Below are 25,683 nucleotides of genomic sequence, written 5' to 3' on the forward strand. Positions count from 1 at the left end.
ACTGGATTCAAATTTCAGCGTGGTTCGGAGCTGGAAACGCAACGTAACGAAATATTAGATTGAATCCTAAATAACTTCGGCACCGAATACCGAAATTGAGTAAGACATACTAGCAATTAATTTCCATGAAAATTGGATGGTTAGTTAAATTGATGCTTAGCGTCCTTTTCAGCACCAAGGCTAAATGAGATGTGGGCCTATATCACATGGAATCCGAATCGTATAAGCCCCCACCGGAAATCGAACCTGACTGTCCCGTTCCGGAGACGCGTATTATAGCCATATAGCTATGGCACAGCTCTCATGAAAATTTAATACGCTGTTAATGTAAGGGAGGTGTGGGGCGTTCATAAGGTTTAAGCAAAATTACCGTGTTTGCGCGAATATAAGCCGTACCTAAAATTTGAGAAGAAATAATAGAAAAAGTAAATCTCGAATATAGGCCGCAGTAGTAAATTTATGAGAAACTTCAATTAGACAGTACTTCGAGATGCATATCCCTCCCGTTTCTTTAACTCCAGCATAACTAAGGGTGACTCATGAAGATGATGATCTTTGTGATAATGACTCTAAGCAGCATTCTGGATCGTATAGCGAAGGTGAAGAATGAGATGCTGATGATGCTGAGAAGTGATTGTGCTTGATTTGGGTGGGTACAAACAAGCTGACACAGTCTTTCGAAACAAAGTTGCTTTTCTTTTTTCAAGAACAGTTACTGTATATAAATATTCCGTATATATTATATATACAGTGTATAAGAAAGGTTAATAAAAGTATTACGTGTGCAAGTGTTTAAGGTGTTACTGGTACCCAATAAAGGTGGCAATTTTTGCGAAGAAGATATCTTTTTGTGCTTTTTCTTCTTAAGTCTTTGATGTTTTACAAAAAAACTGCAGGAACTTGTAATGGTATTCACTTCAATCCACAAGATACGTGTACATGCCATTTTGAAATTGACGACTGACGGAGAAAATCTCGATTACAGGCCGCATCAAGATTTTTCAAGGCAAACTTTCGGGAAAATGTGTGGCCTATATTCGCGCAAATAGATAATCTCCATACCCAGAAACGACATACGAGGGGCAGTCAAAAAGTTATCGGAATGTTGTTGCACTTTTGCCATTTGTGGTGCAATCACAATGAATCTTATAGAGTACAGTTCTTACGTTGCTTTGATTACGAAACTAACCAGTGTGAACAAGCAGTGTACGAGAAGTGTAGCTGAACGGAGAAGCGTGTGGTCATAGTTGGCACAATGTCGCAGTTCGAGCAACGCGCAAACATTAAGTTCATGTACAAATTGGGGAAATCTGCTTCTGAGACTTAGATAGCTTTAAAAACAGTTTAGCACCATCGGATGTTCGGCTCTTCCCAAAGATAAAAATGGGTCTCTTCGACACCGTACCTCAAAGAGATCAACGCGACGGCTGAACTTCGGAAGATATCAAAAGAGGTCTTTCGTCGGTGTTTCCACCAATCGAAGGATCACTGAAACAAGTGTCTTTGTTCCGAAGGTGCCAAATTTGAAGGCGATAAAGTAAATGTGTAGTTATATTTCGGATATAGGATTTAGATTTCTGAACTTTCGGCATCTATGGTCATGTTAGCCCGTCACGTTTGAGGGATGACGTCCCTCAGCGAGCACACTATCCGCGGAAAGGGAAGCGGCCTGGAACCTGTATATTAAGTACCATCCCGGCATTTGCCTAGTGTGAATGAAGAAAACCCTGGAAAACATCATTCAGGATGGCTCGCCTGAAAAAGCTTCTTACATGTTTTTGACCGAGTGCTCCCACTGGAAATCGAACCCGGGACCGCTCACACCGCAGGCGAGAGCGTTAGCAACTACGCTACGCGGGGTGTAGTTATATTGTGCTAATAGAGCTACAACAGAATTCCGGGAACTTTCTGACTTCCCCTCGTATCATAACTTTTAAGAATCAAGATTTTCCTGATAGGTTCCTAGCATGGTCGACTAGTGGTGCAGCTAGTGACAGGAGAATCGACAAGGCAGCTGTTTCGGAGAAAAGATGCTGATCCTAAAAATTATAGTGCATAGAAAATCTTGTTGCCACGAAAAGAAGCCCAATTCGAGAGATTTCAACAATTTAAATCTTCGAATGACTGCCTCTAAATGCCGAAAAAGCTATTTTTGGATGCTGGTCCATATGTGCAGACTAGCAACTATATAATTTAACGAATCGGAACCAAATATTAAACTTTACACTTTCACATGAATCCTGAAGACCTCTCCCTTCGTGCATCACCAAATAAAAACAAGGACCACGACACTGTAGTTTCTAATTAAATCATGAATTATACCCGACTAACCTAATCTAAAATATCTTAATCCTCTACTCCCCCTGCTATTGCACCAAACTTGGCGTCTTATGGGAACCTCTACTGCCCCTGTCTCTTGTTAATATATTATTCTTAACAGGGGGCAGCTGAGTTTTTATTTTCGTGCTTTTGTACCGTTTGAAATATCCAACACATAACTGCAAGTATATTTCTCTTTATGTAGATTTATTTATTAATCTGTTATTATATTTTTCTCTATTGTTACACTTACAACGAACTAGTTAACACGTAAATCATAAACAAGTTAAATTTGTGATTATTGCACGATACCGAATTATTCTAATGCATAAAACAACATATTATATTACGCACAATGAAATATTACACATCAAATCACGTTTTTTTTTTTTTGTTTTTGTTTTTGTTTTTTTTTCCTTACCACAGTACCCCAACATGAATAGTACGCCATATTTCAAATTACAAACTACATATATTTATACGAAAATGACAAAACATGATATGTGAGCCTTCGGTCGTTCTCTGATTTTTTGCTTCGGTAGTTGGCCACACAGATTTATACGCTGACAAAAATTGGTAAACAATTAAAAGTTCCATATTTGGCATTATATACATATATTTCACTGTTACGAGTGAACTGAAAGCATTTTTAATTTAATGAAAAGTCATTTAATTCGCTCTTCTGTAAAATAGTTGTAGATGTTCATATTATGTTTTGCCATCCTCGTGAAAAAATTATATCAAATCTTTAAGTTTTACGTCCCACGGTTATGCCGGCTAGGCTAAAGGAGACGGTGATGATGAGAAAAGGAATGAAATGGTGGAATGAAGAAAGTAGGAGGAAACGGAAGAACCCTGAGAAAGCCCACGAACATAGTGTTTGTTCACCACAAAGCCCACTTGGCGCCAGTTGGGATCGAACCAAGCTCTCCATGCACCAGAGTTGTACGCGCTACCACTGAGCCTGCTAGTTTCTGATAACAATTCAAAATTTAATGCCAACCTTCAGATTAGTATTTGCGGAGTTCGTTAATCAACTTTCCTTTTACAGAATTGCAGGTACATTAAAAATATATAAATAAGTAAATAAATAAACCTAAATCGAATGTAGAACTAAAGAAATTGTTCAAAACTGAATCAAACGTAGTACACACACATACGAACTTGTTTGTTTTCCGTACGCGAATAAAACGGCGTTCTACTATAGCTAAATTATGTACTGAAACGGAACAAAAGAAGTATAACATTCTTTCATACAATCTTAATTACAGGTTACATTAATTGGTCAAATTTATTCTAGAATAAGACGGTATGTTAAAAGTTACGAAATTGACGTGTTAAACTTACCATGGCACACTCTCGGACGTGATCATCAAACATACTGAATGGAACTTTGTGCTCCGGATTGTACGGGCACGTTCCCAGATCATCATCTACTACTCCTGCCATTCTCTGAAAATAATAACAAGAATAAAGGCAATTAACATAAGAAAATTGAGTATTCAAATTAATTCAGAATTGAAGGGCATCGTAAATATTCCTAGCAAGCATATTGTAATTCATGTACAAAGGTAAATGCTATCCTTAGTTGAATGCTCTCAAATTTAATGTTAACAAACTACTATACTCACACTTTTTCACTACATTCCTTTCTATTACAGAATTTGGAAACACGTAACTTCAGCACTTTCTAAATGTGGAATTAGTTAGAGGTTAGCATATGTGCCTTCCTCCTTGATTTTGTGGCCAGCGAGCGCGTCTTCGGTGCACGGGGTTCCGGGTTCAATTCCACCTTAAACTGTAAGTCCACGTCTCATATGGCCTTGATGTTTAAAGGAAAACTAAACCACGATCACAGCAACCAAAATCAGGACACAAGAACATGGTAACGCTGAAGGCGGATTTACATCGAAGGTAACATTGTTAAGAGCACGTGTCACTAACAATTCTAACAAATACATGAAAGCGAAATTTAGAAGTATCTGAAATTCCATGCAGTGACCCTCTGTACAGGTACCTATGCGTTTTTTCCACTTATCTCGTTTAGGCGAACATCCACCAGATACTCCCTGCCCTGAACCAGAATAGATACAAATCCTACTTGTAGTGGCCACCTAGCACAGGTTAGTTCACTTCTAGCACTTGTTTTTACGTCGTATGTTCGCACGCACATTATATATCGGTACACAACTGATGTGTAGCATATTTATAAAACTGCACAACAGTTTTCTTTAAGGTGTTTAGAATTTGATCGAAAATACTGCTGCATTTATACCTATAACAGAGAGCACCCATAAAGTGAGGTGAGATGATTTTAGTTTAGCGTCACGTTCAGCAGCGATGCTATATGAGACGTGGACCTAATGATTAACGTGGAATCCAAACCACATAAGCTCTCGGCGGGAATCGAACCCGAGTCTCCCACGTCAAAGGCGCGTACGCTAACCGCTTAGCCACGAGGGAGCTCTCATCCATAAAGTAAATCAACACAGACAAAGAATCATAAAAGTACTAAAAGTAGATTTAATTAAAAAGGAAGTAAATATGAAATGCATTTACATATAGACCCATACTGTAAATCTGCCCGAATGGTTAGAATTGAAGTACAGGATCAACCAGATTGATTGATTTTAGTTTAGCGTCCCTTTCAGCAGCGAGGCTATATGAGACGTGGACCTACTGATTAACGTGGAATCCGAACCACATGACAGGATCAACCAGATGGCATAATAACAAGTAAATTATTTGAAGCAGCCTTAGCGTGTGTTAAAGAATTGTAGGAAATTGTTCAACTGCATATTTCTTGATGTAGAACTCAATTTTTTCATAAAGCACGTTAATTACGGTATTTTACTGACTAAAAGACGCACCTTCATTTTTAAGCATTTAAAAAAAAAAATACTGTAACAATTTTACCATTTTTTATTGTTGCAAGCTTGTGAATCCCCGCAATTCATGTTCGTTGCATCGGCACACTGCTGTTGCCAGTTGAATCCAGTGTTGCCAGATAGAGATAGGTATCCCGCGGCATCGAATATATGGCCATTTTTAAGACTGGCGGGAATTTTAAATCAAATACTGGACTGGCAATTTTCCGAAGAAAAAAGTGAGTCTTATAGTCCATAAAATACGATAACTCTTTCTTAATATTTCGTAATCCACAACTTTAATCTATTCCATCTCTTATTACCGTAGTTTGGAAAGATCTACAAACAAAATACCATTCAAAACACTATAAATACGAGGATGATTCATAAAGCAATGCCTCCAAGTCTACTACTTGGCCAATATTACTGCAAACATTCTGAACTGTTTATCATTAATGCACTTACGTTTAAGCTATAGAATGTCACCTGTTTCATCTTCCTCTCTCTTCTCGTTCCAGAGTAATGGAGCAATCCATGCCATCTGGTGATGACGTCCGGTTGAAACAGCGGGCTATCATTGAATTACTGACTGCGAAAGGTTGTGCGCCCAGGAACATTCATCGCCGGCGAGGAGTCGTGGATACGCCATTACGATCGGCAAACAAAGCGTCGGTCGATGGAGTACCACCACACGTCCTCTCCTCCGCCAAAAAATGCAAAGTTGTCCCATCTGCTGGCGAAGTGTCTTTTTAACATTCTGCGTCATCCTGCCTATAGTCAGGATATTGCGCTCTACGACTTTTGGCTCTCACCCAAACTTAAGGATCACCTTAAGGGAAACGCTACACTTGTGACGCGGAGGTGGATCCAGCAGTTCGGCATTGGTGTCACCAGCAGCCACCACAATTCTTCGACGACGGCACGAAAAACTTTGTTTCCCGTTGGCTCATGTGTATTGCCCGTAATGGGGACTAGCTTAAAAATGACGCCACCATCTGTAGCTGACATTGCATGCTTTTCACTGATACCTGTATGGGTGCTATCTATCAAAACAGACATAAAGGTATCACCTTGGAGGCATTACTTTCTAAGTCACTCTCGTACATCTAATAGAATGACTATTACCAAGAGAATTATGAAAATACATAAAAGAACTTCCTTTTTTCCGGAATACATATTTCCTTTTCATTAATATTTTCATACATGGCGTGGTACTTCCCGAGTAGGTAGAGGTGCACAGTTTGTTTTATTTTTTTATTTAACAAATGTTATCGATTTACTATTCCCGGTAAGGGAGACCTAACTTAACCTGTAACTATAAATTTAATTTAAACATCACTAGAAATCTCGCGTAATAAGATTGGACGTATGGGTGAAATGTTAACTGTTTACATTTTGCTGATTTTGAGCAAGCATGTAGGAGATGACCTGTGCACGGGGATACTTTCATTATAGCGAAAGATTCAGGGTGGTAGTAGTACGTTGAAATACAAAGAATTATAAATGGTAATTCGTGCTGTCAGATGTATTAATATAGCTACATAAAATTTAATTATTAAATTAGTGATTGCGCTGATTACTTACACAGGCCTTGAGGTATGCGTGTATAGATTCTGGAGGAGCTTAGTAACGTATTAATGACAGCAGAATATTCCCGAAGCCCGATGGAAGAACTTTGTCTTTCTGCGATGAGCTTTTGTAAGTCAAAAGTTTTCTGCAGGAATTCTGCAAAAATTTTCCGCACAAGAAACGCTTGTGATTTTTAAAAATACGCTTCACGCGACGTAAAAGAACAGTACAAAGTATATTTATGCGAGTAGTCCGTCCATTTAAGACACCTACACACAGCAGGCATGTTTTTATACTTTTCTATTGGCGACTTTTTCTCCTCTGGCAATTTTTCTGCACAGGCGTGGCAAATTTTGTGCGATCACATCGCAGATCGCGACATGTTCTGTTATGGGGCCCCGAAGTACTATTTACGTATGTGAAAATAGGTGGATGTTCTTAGACAAGTAGTGTAAATTATTTCTAATATTGGTGTAATTCTTGTTGGAAAAAAAGCAGTCTGTTCTTTCAAAAGATCGATTTCGTTGATACCAGTGTTGTTCAACGTTGGAAATTGAAGGGGAGAAAACACTGTGAGTTAGTTATACATAACGAGTAATAGCGATGGTTATTTATGTGCTTCAAGGTGACACTAGTTGTGCAATATTAAACAGATATTAAGAACTGAAAATGCTTTTCTGAATAACGTTAAATATCGCTTTTCAACAAATATGTTTGATAGTATAGTAGCAGAGTTGGCTGGTTTAAACCAAGGTTTTTTTTTTTTTTTAATCAACTGGTTTAAACAAACAAACAAACAAAAAAAAAAAAAGAACGAAAAATGCGACTCGTGTGAATTCATGATGACGTTTCCACATTTCAAACTATTTCCGTTACTTTTATCTTTTTTTCACATTTTAATGAACGTATCCCATGTTCAATTCTCGGTCGAACCACAAGTGTTAACCAAGTAGCGGTTCGAATGTCACTTTGAGCGCAAGTTTTCTTGATAACCTCTGTATTACATAAGGAGTTATGCCTAAACATACGAAACGAAATCAAATTGTACATTTCTACTTGCCTGAATGCCTGTTGTTTTATAAAGAAGCCAAGGTTGCTTAAATATATTGATAGAAATTGGCAAAATTTATCGACTGCCTACGTAGCATCCAACATTAGCTTGGATTGGACTTAGTTTTAATTTAATTGAATGACATCCACATACTAAACTTGTAATTTGATACCTCAGTTTTAGCGTACTGATTATGATATGCTGATCTTAAAATTTTACACGTAAAGCAATAACAGGATTTTCCCGTCATTGCTTTGCATTTAAAGTAATTACGTGATTTTCCCGATTTAAGAAATTTACTGACTGGATTTCTTTAAGCTTATGTGACCCCTTAGAGTACACCAACGTTGTTGCATAATAACACCAAGGTGAAACAAATTTATTTGTCCATATGTAATGTAAATACATAGAGCAAATTATTTAAACCAAAAAAAAAAAAAAGTTTTTTGTTTATTTTTTCAAAAACAACCATGGTGTTTGCCAACCCTATATAGTAGAGTAAGCCTATTGTCGAATAGGGTAGATTAGCATAGCATGGAGTATCATAAGAGAGAGATAAGTAGCGTACAAGAGAATGAAGTACCAGAATATTGTAGGGTAAAAGCAGCGTAGCTCCGCGAAGTGTAATTCAGAGCAGCATACAGTAAACTGTAGTTGTGTACAGTGGCATACGACAAAGTAATAGAGTACAATACTAGGGAGTGGAAAAGTGTAGATTAGCGCAGAATAAAGCACCGTAGTGCAGCGTAAGTTACAACCTAACAAAATAGATCAATAACAATTACGGTTAGGATACATTAGGTTTCGTTTGTTGTAGCTTAGTAGTCTAGTCTACTCCAAGGTATGTCGTAAGCATAGACTATTTGTTAGATATTTCCCTACTTTCCTTGTGAAGCAATACATTGCTATTATCCCAAAGGAGGAGTTGAAAAGCTAACAATATAAAATGTAGGTAAAGTTAGGGTTAGGAATGGAACGGTATACAGTGCAGCCCACTTATAACGAACTCGCAAATAGCGAATTATTGGACACTACGAACATAAATGAAATCCGCGTCTCACCTCCTATTTAAAACAGAAAAAATGACAATATTTTCCGTAAAGATCCCTTATAGCGAAGTTTTCAGAACGGGATCATGTTTCCTTTCTCTCTGCGAGAGGACAACTCAGGTAACGCAAAACTGTTTTTCATAGCTGTTGACGCTGTGCAAGCCAGGCATGATTCATTCTTCCCATCCAACTCAGATGACAGCAGAAATAGCCCTAGGTGCAGATATTTACGACAACGCGCGTCCATCAGACTTCAAGGTTGAGGTTAAAAATAAATCTGTTTTCACTGGAGCTCATTGTGTTAGACGCGGAGAGAAACCGAGGTGCGTTTCTCGGTAGCTGTAAGGTAGGAACACGCCGCAAGTTGATTTAATTAACTCGTGTTTGTGCAACGCTAGACTGAAACGAAAGAAAAGCCATATATTTTCAGACAAAAGTGAAAAAAGATGAAACAGATTCTGATGATGAGGGAGAAGTGGAAAATGTGAAACAACCCGTGAGTTCAAAAGAAGCGATCCAAAGATTGGAAATCTTGCAACGCTATTTTTTCGAACACAGCAACACGGTGCCGGACAATGCATTTCGGGCATTTGAGAAAGTGGAAGCGGCGGTGCTATGAACAGCTGCAGCAGATACGGTTCAGAAGATGATTACACTTCTTGAAGCGTGCTTGAACAGCGTAATATGTATGGTAGGCTAGATAAAAACCCAATTAATGAAATTATCTTCAGATGTAATGCTATACTACTGTATATTCTTTTTTAAACGTATCTGCTTGTATATAATCTTTTTCTTATATAATTCGGAAAAATACATGAGTTTGTTTATAACAAACTTCGGACATAAAGAACTCATTGTGTCCGCTCCTTGAGATTCGTTATAAGTGGGCTGCATTGTAATAGAATAGGGTGACGTAGGGTAGGGAATAGTAGACAATAGGATAGGGTTAGGTTAAAGTTGTGTACAGCACGGTTAGGTTAGGGCAAGGTGGTAAACTTTACAATGCTCAGTCTAACTAGTATCCTTACGCAGGCACAAGAAATTACATTCAATTAATTTTAACAAAATGAATATAAACTTCCCAAAATCTAAGATAAGCCGACCCTACTCTCCTCTTCTATACCTTTTTAAAGCAGCCATACTTTACAGATGGGCAGCTGGAGCGTGTATTGTAAAGTTTACCCGGCCAATGTAAGTCTAGACCCCTTTTGTGAAACTTAGCCTTTCTCCGTTTCACCCAGGGTTGTTGAAATCTTCCCCAGCCCCCAAAATGATAAAACCCACCTCCAAAAATATACAAGAAAATACGGATTGAAATGATAACCCCCACTGCAGAACATGCCGCGATCTGCGATGTGATCGCAGAAAATTTGCCGCGCCTGTGCAGAAAAATTGCCAGAGGAGAAAAAATAGCCAACAGAAAAGTATAAAACATGCCTGCTATGTGTAGATGTCTTAAATGGACGGCTACTCCCATAAATACAGTTTGAACTGCTTTTTACGTCACGTAAAGCATATTTTTAAGAATCACAAGCGTTTTTCTGCAGAAAACTTTTGACTTACAAAAGCCCATCGCAGAAAGACAAAGAAAGTTCTTCCATCGGGATGATAATCTCAATGTGACGAGTTTCTTCGATAGGGTTTATCAGTAGATGCCTAGTTTCAGAACCAACTTTAAACACGCGTTACTGAAATATCTTCAGAACAGATTACCGTTGAAAAATTGTGATTTCGAATCATGCATAACGAATTTAGTCTGTGCTCGTTAAATTTGCTACAACGGTGTTCACTCTAATCTGGAACAAAAAGCAATGTGACTACGTTCCCTTTGTTTTGTAGTACATAATCGAGTATTAGTGGAAATAAAAAATAAAACGTCCTTCACCATGTGTCAGTTGATCACAAATCGAAAATGTTTCATTTAGAAAAGGATTTTTGAACATTGCATGTAGATGATTACAAATGCACAAATCAGACCTTTTGGTCTTTTCTTCTTTTTCCTTTGTAATACCATAGTGTGGCAGTACCAATCTTAGATTTTATTTTCAAGTTAAATCTGATTCTCATTTTTAGTTCATGAAATAAGAAAATACGAAAATAAGTTCATTTGTAAACAATTGTGCCTGAAGAATTAGATCACGATGTAACTGTTACACAGTCATGTATGTGAATTTGTCTTATGCGCTTATGACAGCTTTGCTTACATAATTGAACTCGTTACGAAAAGCTAGCACAGACATACTTCTTTCTATCTAAATTCCGAAATTTGTTCTGGAACTTCTAGAACCCGAACTCAGAATACTTTATTACTGCACGTGACTTTACGACACGTCCACGAGTTATTAGATTATCAACCTCAGCAAAGATCCTGATATAAAAGACTGGGTAATTTCAAGAAAAGAGAGTTCCGACAGATCCGGGAGTTGATGCAGTTTAGGTAGTTCATTGAGCTGGATCACTATCTCTATCTATCGTCATCATGGACATAACGACCCCTATCAAGTTTAAACCCGCCGAAACAATGGGTGTTCGGCATAACCACTATATGACTAGTAAAGGACTACTAGTCATCTGTACTCTGTCTCCGAGGTAATAATTCGCCACAAACTAGAACCACATCAGGGTCGGAGCTGACTAGTAATCTATAGCATGGAAATGGAAGCATCATCCTTATCAGAACATACCAGGTATGTGTCAGAGAAATCTGTTTGTACTAGGATTACCAAGTGCAAAAGATAATTCATTCACAGACACACAAATTCACATTAAAATTAACTCTATTAAAGCCCTTTTTAAGTTTGATATATGTGATTTAATTATTGTACCTCTCGCTATACACCTCCAAATTAGAACCTAGAATTAGAACAATCTCATATAACAACAATAGTTTGCGCCAAAGACACCAAATACTTCACTTAAGAAAGATCTACCTCTATTTTCTTAACACTACACCTGGGTAACTACATACACAAAAACGAAAAATATCTGCATTAAAAAACAGATCGGAAACTTCTGTATCTAGAGGAATGTGTATGTATAGTACGATTACCACATCTTACAAAAGTCTTTTAATTCCAACATTTCAGTTCTTCCAAAACTAAAATAAAATAAAAACTAGGACTAAATAATAACAATAAATGAAATAAATTCAGTTAACTTATTTCACTCTTGCAATTTTTGAGAAAAATCTTGAGTTTCAATTAAGTAGTCACTGGTTCAGTACTAATCATACGAGTGTCATTATTCATACGTCTTTCTATTGGCCGCTTTGCAATTAGAGTTCACACGGGCTCCAGTTATAGAGGATGAAAGCTTGTGTGTTATTTTAAGTAAGCATACGGCTTTAAATGTAGTACAGAATTTAATAAAATTCACTGGGCTGGGCTTTAAAAATGACCTTTTTACGACCCTGTTTAAACCTAAAATGTCGCTGATATATTCTTTACCAGCGCAGACTTTTTCAGTACCTCAAATGAATGTATGGTAACCACCGGACCAACTTGTACTAGGCAGTCATTACAAATTAGGGGCAAGGTTCTAGAACACGGGCCCCCTTTCCCATTTATCTGTAAAGACAGAAATCAACGTGCCATGCGGGGGCTCTAACCCGCCTTCACTCGCTAACGCTCGCTCAGCAATACTGTATGAATTAAATGTTAAACTTTGACACAGAAAGGAACCAACCTAGCTACTAACTTGAGGGGGACCTGTGTTCTAGAACCTTCCCCAAATTAGGGGCTAAGTGTCTGAGAATAGGCCTAGAAATAAGAAAAATTTACAACAAAAAAAATGGCGGACTGGTTATTTTTCGTGAAATTTCACACTAACAAAACAAGTTTAATGTGGTATTTTGAAATGTAAAAAATTTGGTACTATTTTGGTTGGAGGCATGCTGACGTCACACACTAGGATGTGACATTTGGATTTTGTGCTTTATAAGAAAGCATGCTAATGGAATAGAAGAGTTATTACGTTTTGGAAAATGACACGGATTACTGAAACTGAGTAGAAAGTGTGGCAAATGTAGAAAGGCACTGAAACTAAAGAAATGCAGGGACACTCACATATTCAAATGTGAATATCATGCTGATAGTAAAAAAAAGTGAGCACAGGGAAGGTTATATACCAAAATACTCTAGCACAAACGAGTCAGTTGTCCCTAGTTTCCTAAAGGCAGTGTCGGAACCGTACAATTGGAGTGAATGTGTTAAGAAAGCAACTAACATAATGTAACGTAGTAATTTTAGCGACAACCACGTTTACGCGCATACTCATCGTCCCTGACGCGCCTACTCCATACAGACCAAACCCTTCAGTACCGTTCACACTGTAGTTCTTACAGTATATATGCGAACTAAGTATTTACGCACAAAACACTGACGTCATCTTTAAGTGAATCTGCACCGAGGAATTCGAGAGAGAGAATTTTTAAGGTAGTGAAAGTGAATTTCCTAATAAATGACAGAATTCTGACGTTTTTAAGGCTGGAAATACTTTGCGACACAAACGCCCAATTGTATAGTTTCCTTAAGCCAGTGTCGGAATTGCACAAATCGTAAGGGCAAGTAAACACAGTAAACGCGCTAAAAAAAAAAAAAAAAAAAAAAAAAGAGGAACTTAACATGGCGTACTGAATTTAGACATATCCTAACTTACGCACATACATACCGTCGCGGACGCGCCTGCTTCTTACAAACGCAAACCCCTCGCTATTACTCGGGCAACCCTGCCCTGTCTCGGTTAGATAGGATTCGTGCTTTTTAGTGACCATCTAGCACATGTCGATTTATGGTTTTTAACACCTCTGTTTTATGACACACTTCCCGACACAGTATTCACACACAAAACTGTGAAGTCCTTTTAATGTGAATGTGCACCGAGAAATTCTACAGAAACTCTTTCTAGGGTACTGACATTGAACTCCCTAATAAATGACAAGATTTTAACGTCTTTAATCCTGTACGTACCCTGCGCCACAAGTTTCATCCAATCCGGCCTAGGCCAGCGCAGCCAGTGAACACTAGAGGGATCCATAGGAAGCATGAGCGGTAGCGATGAAAAATATGCGAGTATACAAAGATTTAATTCCAATGCAAACATTTGTATGCGTGGAGATCGCATATGCTTGTATGTGTATCATTGTTTCCTTGGTATATAGTGGGACGGAGTAAAATAGTACAATGTTAGTAAAGAACAACTCGTCTTGGGGAAGTTTCTAGAACACAGGTTCCCCCGTATATGTTAGTAGCTAGGTTGGTTCCTTTCGGTACCAAAGTCTAATATTTAATTCACATAGTATTGCCGAGCGAGTGAAGGCGAGTTAGAGCCCTGCAGGGCACGTTGTTTTCTGTATTTTTTATAGTTAAATGGGAAGGGGAACGTGTGTTCTAGAACCTTGCCCTCGTGTTGCTACTATTTCATAATAAGGTACCGATAATACAAGTAACACAAAGATATGCGATTTCCAAGTAAAACAGCGAAGTCCTCTTAATATGAATGTGCACCGAGACGAGAGCACCGAAAATGGTGATGCAAAAATAACCGCATCACCATTTTTTGTAATCAGGAGGGCTATGATCAGATGGGGAGGGACAGTTAAATAAAAAGGCAGATTTACAGGCGAAGTGACTTGATAATACACAAGGGTAATTGATTCTTCTATAATTTAAGAGGTCAAGGAATACAACCACACTGTATGGAAGTGAGATATTTCTCAAAGGCTGTGCTCGATTTATACAAAACGTAAACGTAAGAGGAAATTTTGGTTAAACCTAACCTAACCTAACCAGAAAACAAAACAAAATTAGTACTGGTTTACATTTGGCACACAACATGGAAAACTTACAAGTAAAATTCAATAATTTGCCTCTAAAGACTTTGCAACACATTTCTGAAGGATACAAAAATACATACGTAATGCAGCTGTATTTTAGCTTTGGAAGTTTAGGGTTACTAATGTAAAATCATTACAATTGCTTTACTACAGATAAAATGAGTGAGTGCAATATGAAAAATGACTGTAGGAGACACTATTTTCCACCTGTGGTGTATTTCTGCACAGTGTACAAAAGCCGTATTTTATATATAGCGGTACAAGTGGAGCTTTACTAGTGGGAAACCACGATACGTGCTATTGAAACTAGTACCATTGCTAAAATCCACCTGCTTTCATTATTCTCGCGGACGCGCCTCCTCCCTTACAACCTGCGAAAGCCCACCAGCTTCGCCCTGAGCTGATCCGTTTAGATAGCATTCATGCCTGTTGGTAGCAACGCAGCACAGGTTGATTTGTGCTTTTTATACTATAGTTTTTACGTCATATATCCGATTACCATATTTATACACAAATCGTAAAGGAATTTCCATATTTAAAAATTACTTCTGATGGCCCCTTGAATTTCATCTATGCTAAACTGCATAATGTCATATCACCCAGGGCAAATAGTGAAAGAATTATAATTTCTCAACAATTATTTCAAGTGATATGTCAAAAGTAAATCTGTCCACTAAAATCAGCGTGATTTAAACATTTTTTCTCAAAGAAGGCTGGCCTCTCAAAACATATGCTGTGATTAATAATAAATTGGATACTCCCAGGGATTAATGGGGCGTATACCCACCTAAAATTTGTATAGTCCAGCGTAAATTCACCTTAAATTTACGAAAGAATGAGCGTATATTAGAGTGCGTATACTCCAAGTAGTCTTGCGTATACGCTATATTGTTGAAAATGATCGAGCGTATTCCCACCAAAAATTATAGCATTACAGCACTAGATACTCCTAATACTACACAGAAATTACATGCGTTATATATGCTGTTTTCAATACGGGCAATTAACACACCTCTTCACACTTGAGTTTCTTAATAGCAAAAGTATCTCTCATAAACGAATACTACATGCATAAACATTACAAAATTATTCAGAAGGTATCAATACAACCATTACATTGCCAGGTGAGGATTTTGCAATGTGTGATTTGGCAGGTGAGGATTTTGTTTGCGTAACCTTACTTTTACTCACTTATAAAGCATATTAATTATTTTTATCATAACTAGAATATGAAAATTACGTACGGAATATATGAATACGTCCTATACGCCAACCAATTCTGCTAAAAATGCAAATAAACTTCGCTGCAATTAAAGGCAATGTTGAATTTAGAACCTCCTTGTTAAACAATTAACTTTACCACCGTTGCCAGGCAATTAATATAAAATTTTCACCTTGTTCTGCATTATATTATTGACTAGTAAAAAAGTACAGTAAGGAAACTATAAATTTATTAAACACAAATTAAACTAAAATAAGAAGTTCATAATATTGCAAAGTACTAGAAGTGTGTAGTGGAGAAGCACGGGATGAAAAATAAATCTCTGGGGGTCATTCCGTAAAGCGTATGCATCAACGCAACGCAAAATATGAGTATCCAGTTATGATAAACGTTATAATTGATTTAAGAAGACTTGCATTGCATTTCTATCAGAAAATTATGACAAGCCCGATACTGATTTAGCCAGTCTGTCAAATGTAGCAGTATTGTTTTCAGAGTTTAAGCTTATTTTCTAGTGGTTTGCATCGAATAACGCAAAAATAACCCTTTTGGGCCATTTGCAGAGTCGTTTTGAAGTCTGATTAAAGCCATACTACGAAGTTGACTAATGGATGGTTATCAAAATTGTATTGAGAGTCTCTGATTGAGACGTCGTTAATCGAAGGTTAGACACAGACTAGTCAGTAAGCATACTAAATCTTAACTAAGGAAGGTGCGCTTTTTAGTATTCAGAGTCTATTTTAGTACAACTAAAGTGATGATTCGGGTATAATTAACTTATAGAACCCTAATGCATTGGTGAGTAAAATAAATATGGCAACTACGGAAAAGTAGATGAGCGCATGCGTAGTCTTTAAAAATGAAGATACATGAATTACGAAATACGAAATGTTGTGTCGCACGCTAAATCGTGGGTAAAAGATTAGCCTCTGCTCTAGATTATTTAATCACGTTTGAGTAACTTTGTCCAATACTAAGTCCTAATCATAATCATGATCAGAGGCTCCGAGTACGATTTTCGTGCGACACAACATTTCGTATTTCATATCGTCGGCGGCAATTCAAAACCTGCTATGTGCATTTTGCAGGAGAAGCGAAAAACAGTATCCTGGTTAGCTTTTTGGCTTTATAAAAGTGATGTTATAAGTAATATTTGATGCTGCACGTAACTGGTACCTTCTCAAGTTACTTGAGAAGGTACCAGTTACGTGCAGCATCAAATATTACTTATAACATCACTTTTATAAAGCCAAAAAGCTAACCAGGATACTGTTTTTCGCTTCTCCTGCAAAATGCACATAGCAGGTTTTGAATTGCCGCCGACGATATATTTTCATTTTTACAGACTACGCATGCGCTGATCAACTTTTCCGTAGTTGCCACAATTATTTTTCTCACTTGATGCATTAGGGTTATATAAGTTAATCAAACCCAAATCATTATTTTAGTTGTACTCAAAGTTGACTTTGAATACCATAACGTGCACCTTCCTTAGTAAAGAGTTAGTATGAATACTAACTAGTCTGAGATCAACCCTCGGTGAACGAATTCTCTCTGAATACCACTCCTAATGTTTTGGTTTGCGACAAACGGTCAGTTTGAATGTCTTTTTCGTTGCATCACCGTCACACACAAACAATTTCACACTTCCAATCTTAGGACTGTAGTTTACAACCTCATTTGTGTAAATATTTAGAACTTGGAATCTGAAAAGTAATTATTAAAACCGATTAATATGCAACAAAAAACCCTTTTTCAATATGAAAGTTTAAAAGCTTTCTAAAAATTTCATTATTTTTTTTTTTTTAGTTTAAGAAGCTTTTGAAACATTCATGGAAGATTATAAAAATTCTTGATTAAATGTTTTAGTTTGAAAACTGTTTGCACACTTGGTTATTTTTATTAAAATTGTATTTAGAATTAATTTGAAAATTTTGCTTAAATTGTATTCACTAACTGTAAATTTGTAGTTCAGTGAAAAATTTTACAAGACTAAGAACTGATCTTTTCTAAATAATTTAAACAGTTTAGAATAAAAACATCTGCTAATACTGTACACGAGAATTGTATAATCATAATGCATTCGTTTCCATGTCAGAAGGGACCGGACAAAAGGGCGAGGACAAAAATGCCCAAGTAAAACCGTCCCCGTGACAAACAAGCCCGAGTCAAAAGGAACCCGCGTCAATGGGGCTGAGTTCATGAGGCGTCGTGTCAAAATCATGAATCCAGAGGTCCCCGCGACGAAAGGACTAGTGTGAAAACGGTTCCACAGCTATAAAGCCTGAAATAAAAGCAGTATTGAAAACCAGGAATTAACGATGGGATATTGTCCCCTTAGTATCTTGAAGTGTTGGTCCAAAAGAAGGAAGAATATCAGCAGTTATTGATAACAAATTAGAAACTTGAATGATATTCTTGATTTTGTTTGATTGTTGTTTGTTCTGCAATAATCGCTTTCTCGTAAGTCGTACCTCTATGAAATTTTGCTTGCACCCCCGTGTCTCTGGGTTTCTATTTTCGCGACATAGCCCGATTAACTTTATCTGTTAATGACTAGCCCTAAGTTCTAAAATTCCATTTCCACCAATGGATCAGAATATAATTTTTAGTATGAAAAAGATTCTGTGAAAAGCATTGCTTTAATTTTGCTGTTAGAAGACACATGTGAATCTGTGTACAGGGTTAGTAAAAGTTGGGACAGAACAATAATAACGAAGCGTATATGGACGAAAAGCAAATGTTACAATTGGTATTATTGCAAAAGCTGCATTGGTTTGGAGTTTAATCGCCGTGGAAACCACCTTGAATTCCGCCGTATTGCATATCACACAATATTTTTTGACGGATAATCGTACAATTTTACACTTCAATTTAGGGTTGAATAATCCAACAAATGAGAATGTGAACTCATTTTTGACACATCACCCTCTGTTTATGAGACTGGGTATGCTATGTTTCACATATGTATCTAATAGAAACAAGTATCATGACAGGGAAGTAAAAAGAGACGCGTGGACGTAGGAAAATCAACTGTTAGAAGTTGGTATTTGCCGTAAATACTGCGTTAAATGATTATGTGTACATCATGGCAGCCACTTTAAATTCGTTGAGTTGATTTTGAGTTTAACGTCCCTCTCAGCGACGAGGTTATATGAGACGAGACCTAGGAATCCGAACCACATGAAGTCCCGCCGGGAGTCGAACCCTGGTCTCCCACGCCAAAGGGACCTTAAATTTACGTATTGTATACCACACAATAATTTTAAATAGAAAGAGGTATGTGTTGTGGAGGGAGTTCTATGAGAGAACTTCCACTGAAGTAAGGTGGTGGTGTGACGAGGGAATAATTTATTATTTTCATTATCATCAGGTGATAATTAATTTATTCACTTTTCGAGAATGCGAATTCCCCACTGAAGTCAAAAGGTGACTTCCTTCTGGAGCCGCCACTACCACACTTAGTACCTTTATTGAGCATGAGAAACAAAACTAATATCAATATATCTAAGGGATTTGATAAAATATCTCAGGGATTTACTTCTGTTACCTCCAGTTATGGTCACAGATGCTACTTGTAAAGGAGTATGCATGAATTTCAACTATTTTAAAAGAAAAAAAACTAAACTTAATTTTTGTTTGTTTTCAGATGAACAGGTTACAGCCTGTTAGAGGCTCCTTTACACTCATAACTGAATAATTCAATGGTTCTATGGGGCGATACCTTCCCAAGCCCCAACTGGGAAGGTTGTCAGAATACTAGAGTAGATTTCTGGGATATTCACTTTAACTCTCCATCCTGTAAGAAAGACATATGAAAATTGGCACTTTGGGTACTTACCAACACAGGAAAAAGTAAACCCTCTGGATACAAGTAGGTGGTACCATTTTATTTCCTAGATAATCAAGGTTATTCCACATGAATCCTGAATAAACACATTTTCACAAGACACTAGAATGGTAAGACACTAGAATGGTGCACCACTGAAACGCTAATTGAATATTATATCTTTCACACTCTTTGTAAAGCACGATATTTAAGAATTTTGTAATTTTTACCTGATAATCAGATAAAACAAAGATATACTATATATAAATATATGTATGAAAAGAAGTCACCGATTAGACATTTTCTAGCCCGAATAGAATATGAATCTATTCTCTCATTCTTTGAAAGTTTATTGGCCTCTTTCTTTCTTTTAGAATGAAGATAAACAAACTAACAAAATCATATAACGATGCACAGTTCCAGTTTAGATGAAATTACTATTCCACTTAAATTGATAGTCTCTGTATATGCCAATGAAGATCGGACAGTTTCTGTGACGATATACACACAGCAGGACTGATAATAGTTATTTCTCGTATTTAACCCAGAATGAAATACTTTCCTACAGGAAGGCACTGGCACTGCTAAACCATACTAAAGCACAGTCCATGGAAATACGGGCAGTTCTTAGCTCACCCAAAAATGGTGACAGTGTGAGTGCCCTAATAGGCACTGTATTCGTAAAGAGCACAAATACAAATTTGCGTTAATCTGTCTCCTTCATAGTAAAGTTCAGGAGAGTCCTGTCCATAGCAGCGGACAGGCAACTAGATATTTTAAAATACAAGATCTTCAACTCCTGAAGACCAAACGTTGGTGTATTGTACTGTATAAAGATAAATTCAAATTACGTTGCACTTCAATTTTAATGTACAAGTGGCCATTATACCCCACAGTTTTTATGAAGAACGCTAATAACACTTTTCACTTGAGAACGGTTTGTGTGTGCGAACATGGAGAATGTAGTATAACTGTTTTAATTTTTATATAAACAACACATGATGATAATTCTTGCTGAACTTCTATTAACTGAGTATAGTATTAACACACTCGTCTCGCGTTATAGAAATTCTTTTCTATAAGAATCTACGGAAGTCCTCGCAGCTCGGTCGTGCTGACGCTTCCGGGTTTCAAAAACAACTAACGTAAAGTTTTCCTCTTTTTCCCAACATAGTTCTGGTACTTGAAGAAAAGAAAGAGACTTATTTTCTCTATTCGCTCTTTTCAGAATTGTTTTCCGAACTGTCAGTAGCCGGAGGCAAAAACCTGGGTGGTCTCTCCGGACACAAGGGCCAAGACCGGCAAAACTGCACAAAAATTCCAAAACACCCTTGATATGTGCTGCCCTCACTGCCACTAGCGGCAGGTCTGAAAGTTCTTGGACTAACAGGTGTCCATTGCAGAAACAAAGGTAAACAAATAAATATTTCATTAATACACACTATATACAATATAGTAAACCATCGTACATCATACATAATGATATAATAGGTAACACAGAATATAGGTACATATATATTTACTCATGACACTAAATAGTAATTGTTCAGGGATTCATTTTTCCATGGCATTGCCCTTTCTCGTCTGCAATTTCCGTCTGCCATTCTACCAAGGAGGAGAGAGAAAGAGAAGCTGCGATGCAGACAAAATTTTGAAATAAACCAAAGATCTAAATGTCTTTGACGAAAGGAATCCCGATTAAAAATCAAAATATGAATTATGACGTTCTTTCCAAGAACATGTGAGCGTAATACGATAGTATTAGTAAAATATATATGAAAATAGTCAAAATAAAATACACAATTTCAAACAAGCAATGCATCTCGGGAAAAGTAGAGAATGGTTCGCTGACTTACGGCCCAACGACGGTTGAGACCCACGCTCCACGCAAGAGAGGCGAGACATCTTTTGAAAGGTGCCAAAAGCACACGTATAGAAATCCAAAATCCAACATATCGTTGCTAAATTTTTTATGATTTTTGAAACAAAGAGTACAGTGCGTTTTGTAATCAATGCTTCCAACTAGGGTTTCTTTTCAGAGGAAGTTTCTGCATGCTTCCTATACCATATTCTCTTCCTATTCATGGTTACCCTAGACATTTCTTCTTACACATAGTAGCAAACATTTTAATGCAGACTTCCAGGACAGAACGCTGTCACCAACGGAAAAAAAATTCGCTGTACTTGCTCTCGCTGAATAAAGAACTCCAAGTCTACGTTATACGAAGTAAACGATATTATATATTTTTCTCATCTCTTGTATGTAGAATATTCCAATAAAGTCATACATTAAGCTATTTACATACTACTTCCCAGTAATGAGATGCATGTGATAGACATAATCCCTTAAATAAACCTAAGATAAATGCACATATAAAAGAATAATATAAATATCAAAAAGAGTATTAATACTACCGTATTTCGCTCTGTGGTGTTTACCCAATATAATATGTAAATATTACGCAAAATTTAAAAATGAAGCTAATTATGTAGCAATTAATTAAATCACAAAATTAACATATCAATAGATAAATGTGCACTCATCTGCATTATGATATGCAGATGAAGCAGAGGGCACACGGCTTCACACAGTAAATCCCCCCTTTGATGCTAGGTGCTGTGTTTACTAGCACAGGACATAGATCAAACAGGGTGCACATTTCTTATTATTGCAAAAATTATATAACAAATATATCATATGAACACACAAAGTGATGAACACTTAAATACTAAATATGAGATTCAAACTAGCTATCTATTGAGAATGCATGTTTTCCTAACTTCAACTGCTACTATAAACATGTACATAATATTCCCTTATATAACACAAAAAATCACAAAATACACTAACTCACAAAATACATTAACTCACTATTTACACATACATGGGTCACCGTTAGGAAATTTAGCCTTATGAACTGGTTCCCAATTAAATTTTACATTTTTCTTCAGGAGACTGAACAACGGAAATAAGACTTCTGAGTATTTTCTGCTGAAGCATCGGTAATACTGGCAGTAACCTATGAACGATCTCAGCTCTTTTACGTTCCTTGGTGTTCTAAAATCCAACACTGCCTTCACTTTCTCCGGATCTTTACCGATACCGATTTGAGAAAGCTGGAACCCAAGTATGTTTAATTTCTTTCAAGCGAAGTCACACTTTTTCAGCCTAAGTGTTAGGCCACCCGCAGCAAGTAAACCTAATACTCTATCTAGGTGTTCTAGATGTTCTGTGCAGCTTTTATCGGCCAAAACTAGGTCATCTACATATTGACCATAGTACTCTCTTGCTTCAGAACCAATAATCATATCTAATTCACGTACACATAAGGCTAGACTTTGTTTAGTTCCAAACGGCAATTTCTGAAAAACATACGAAATTTCTTCGTGTAAGAAACCAAGAAATTTTTGGTCACTTTCTTTTACCTTGATTTGTAAGAACATTTCAGTGGCGTCCATACAGCTAAACCATGACTTATCACAAATATCCTGAAGAACAGACAAGGGAGGCATGGGACGGTCGGGTAAATCACCAGAAATTTTCCCCAAAGCACGACCATCCTAACAGACTCGAATACGTCCATCGCCTTTTGCAGTGACTACCAATGGATTTATGTAAGCTGTAGGTTGCTTACGAATAATACCCCACGCTAACCACCGAGAAATTTCATTGCTTACCTGGTTTTTAAATCTCCTAGGGTAGGGATAGAGTTTTGTCTTTATGGGACGTTCGTCCGTTACTCCAACCTCATGCTCGTAGTTAACTATGCAACCAGGCTTGACATCAAATAATGCCTGATGCTTAACTAGCACAGCTTTCGAACCTTCTTTCTGTGTGTCCGAGAGATCTGAGTAGTTGGCAATGAATTCTTCAATATCACTATGGGAGGAGCGAGTTTTTACTTTCAACCACTCTTCCGGTGGGAAAACATAATCTGCCAATTCTTGGGTGATTGGGTATCTACCATCATCCAAGCTTGGTGCATGAGATGCCTTCACTCTTGAGGTCTTATACTCTTCATGTGCAACTACCCTATTAGCCTTCCGTCTACCATCTGACGGGAACAAATTTTCATCAAAATTATCTAACTCCTCCATTAATGAAAATGGTCTGCAGCACTCACCATTCCACTCAATACAACGAACTACTAAATCTTCGGTTACACATTCTACTGATCTAAAGCAGATTTCTACATCATGGAGATGGTTAAGATGTAGAATACCGGTGTCATAGTTTAACACGCCACGAGATTCGGTGAAAAAGTTCGAACCCAGGATCAATGATCTATTCAAACCAGCAATTATGATCCCTAAAGTATGAAATTCCTTCTCTTGTATTTATATTACAAGTAAAGTCTGTCCTACTAATGTTGCATCTTTATTTCCAAATGCTGACGTAACTCTAATATTCTTTGCACTTAAAAATGCAGGTGGGGGTTACTATTCGACACAGTGTCCCAAAATTCTTTTGAAATCGCACTACAAGTCGCACATGTATCAAGGAGGCAATCAGCATTGTGACCAAATAATTTTATGTTAATCTCTGGAAGAGAAATTACGTTGTTGCTAGGCAACGGTTCACTACTTGAATCAAAAAGGTTCAAACCACATTCGAAATTCCATTAGCTTCTTCAAAAATCTCCCTATGTCAATGTGTTCTCCATTTCTACATAACAATGAAATTTTGTTCTCGACACTTACCTCATTAAAATGTGACGTGCTAATTATTTTCCTACAAAAACCACAATTATTTTCTTCCTCTTCTACAGTAATAATTTCCTTGACTGCAGTTTCACGCTCATCTGAATTACATTCATTTTCTACTAATGTTACTCGATTTCGCACATACTTGGGAAAATTTTTAGTCAACTCAAATGAACTAGAGTTATCCGTGTTCAATCTACCGTTGTCACAAGTATGTGCAGACATGTCTCATTCTCTCGCTGAGGAGGATGCGCGATTAGTTATGTCTGCACGCGTGTTGTTGTTTTGGCTGGGTGGAAGACGCTCCCTATCGTACATCTCTAACACTTGGATAGATTCCTCCCCTCTAAAAGTGTTACGCTGAGAAGCGGGATTTCTCGCGTTTCCTCTCCTACCTCTGGCTCCACGGGTGGTGTAGTGGCTGGAGTTGTTGTTGTTTTGATTGGCACGTGACCTCCCAGCTGACCCGCTGGTTGGGAGGAAATGATTTTGAGCCGACTTGTGTTTGCAGTCTGTTAACGTTAAAATTTCGAAATTCAAAGAGATTAAGATGTGATTTCCCATTGAAGGCTGTGTTGGAGATGAAACTAATAACCAGGCCTTTAGGAACATTACCCAAGAAGAGATTATCAATGTTTTAAGACTTCAATTGTGCACATGTAGTATAAGACATTGTCTCCACTCTCGCCAGAGGTAACTTGGCATTTTCCGAACCTATTCGTGTATTTAATTACATAGCTAAATCTGCATCTACATCAATACGTCGTACATGAAGAATAACTTCCTCAAGTACAAATTTATAACTTGTATTTTCAAAAGAAATTAAGCAAAAATTATCTTTACTACGGTGTAGTTTTGCACGTAAACTTACTTTGTTAGGGAGCATACGATCTAAACTTACAATATCAGTATGAAGACGTCCATACATTTCAAAAGATTTACTATTTTTACTCTATTAGCACGTTTTTGAAAACCAGCATTTCTATTATCTAATTTATTAAAATGTTTTGCAGTATCTTTATGCCACATGGCACATGCTAAATGTGTTTTAGAAGCATCATAAGAATAATTTAATAATGTTTCAATGTATGCACGATAAGGATAAGATCCTGATGAACTAATTAATTTATCATTTAACGAAATATCAATTCGACTAAATAAAGAATGTAAGAAATTATTTACTGGTGCAACAGTGTCATCTTGAGCTAAACTTGTACCATCAGCTTTTGTAATTTTACAA

General features: G+C 37.1%; 1 protein-coding gene across 1 annotated transcript in view; it reads right to left on the bottom strand.

Annotated features, from left to right (window-relative positions):
* Positions 1-16,050, bottom strand: part of LOC145674441 (uncharacterized) — a 59,300-nt gene extending 43,250 nt beyond the window's left edge. The window contains exons 1-2 of the mRNA XM_081744504.1: positions 15,933-16,050; positions 3,667-3,771 (exon numbers count right to left, since the gene is read on the bottom strand). Of these exons, the coding sequence (XP_081600630.1) occupies positions 3,667-3,768 (102 nt within the window). The 5' untranslated portion in view covers positions 3,769-3,771; positions 15,933-16,050. The remainder of the gene's footprint in view (positions 1-3,666; positions 3,772-15,932) is intronic.
* Between the last annotated feature and the right edge of the window lie 9,633 nt (positions 16,051-25,683).

Source organism: Thermobia domestica, chromosome 17 (genome assembly GCF_964235325.1).
Source record: "Thermobia domestica chromosome 17, izTheDome1.hap1.1, whole genome shotgun sequence".
NCBI classification, from domain to species: domain Eukaryota; kingdom Metazoa; phylum Arthropoda; class Insecta; order Zygentoma; family Lepismatidae; genus Thermobia; species Thermobia domestica.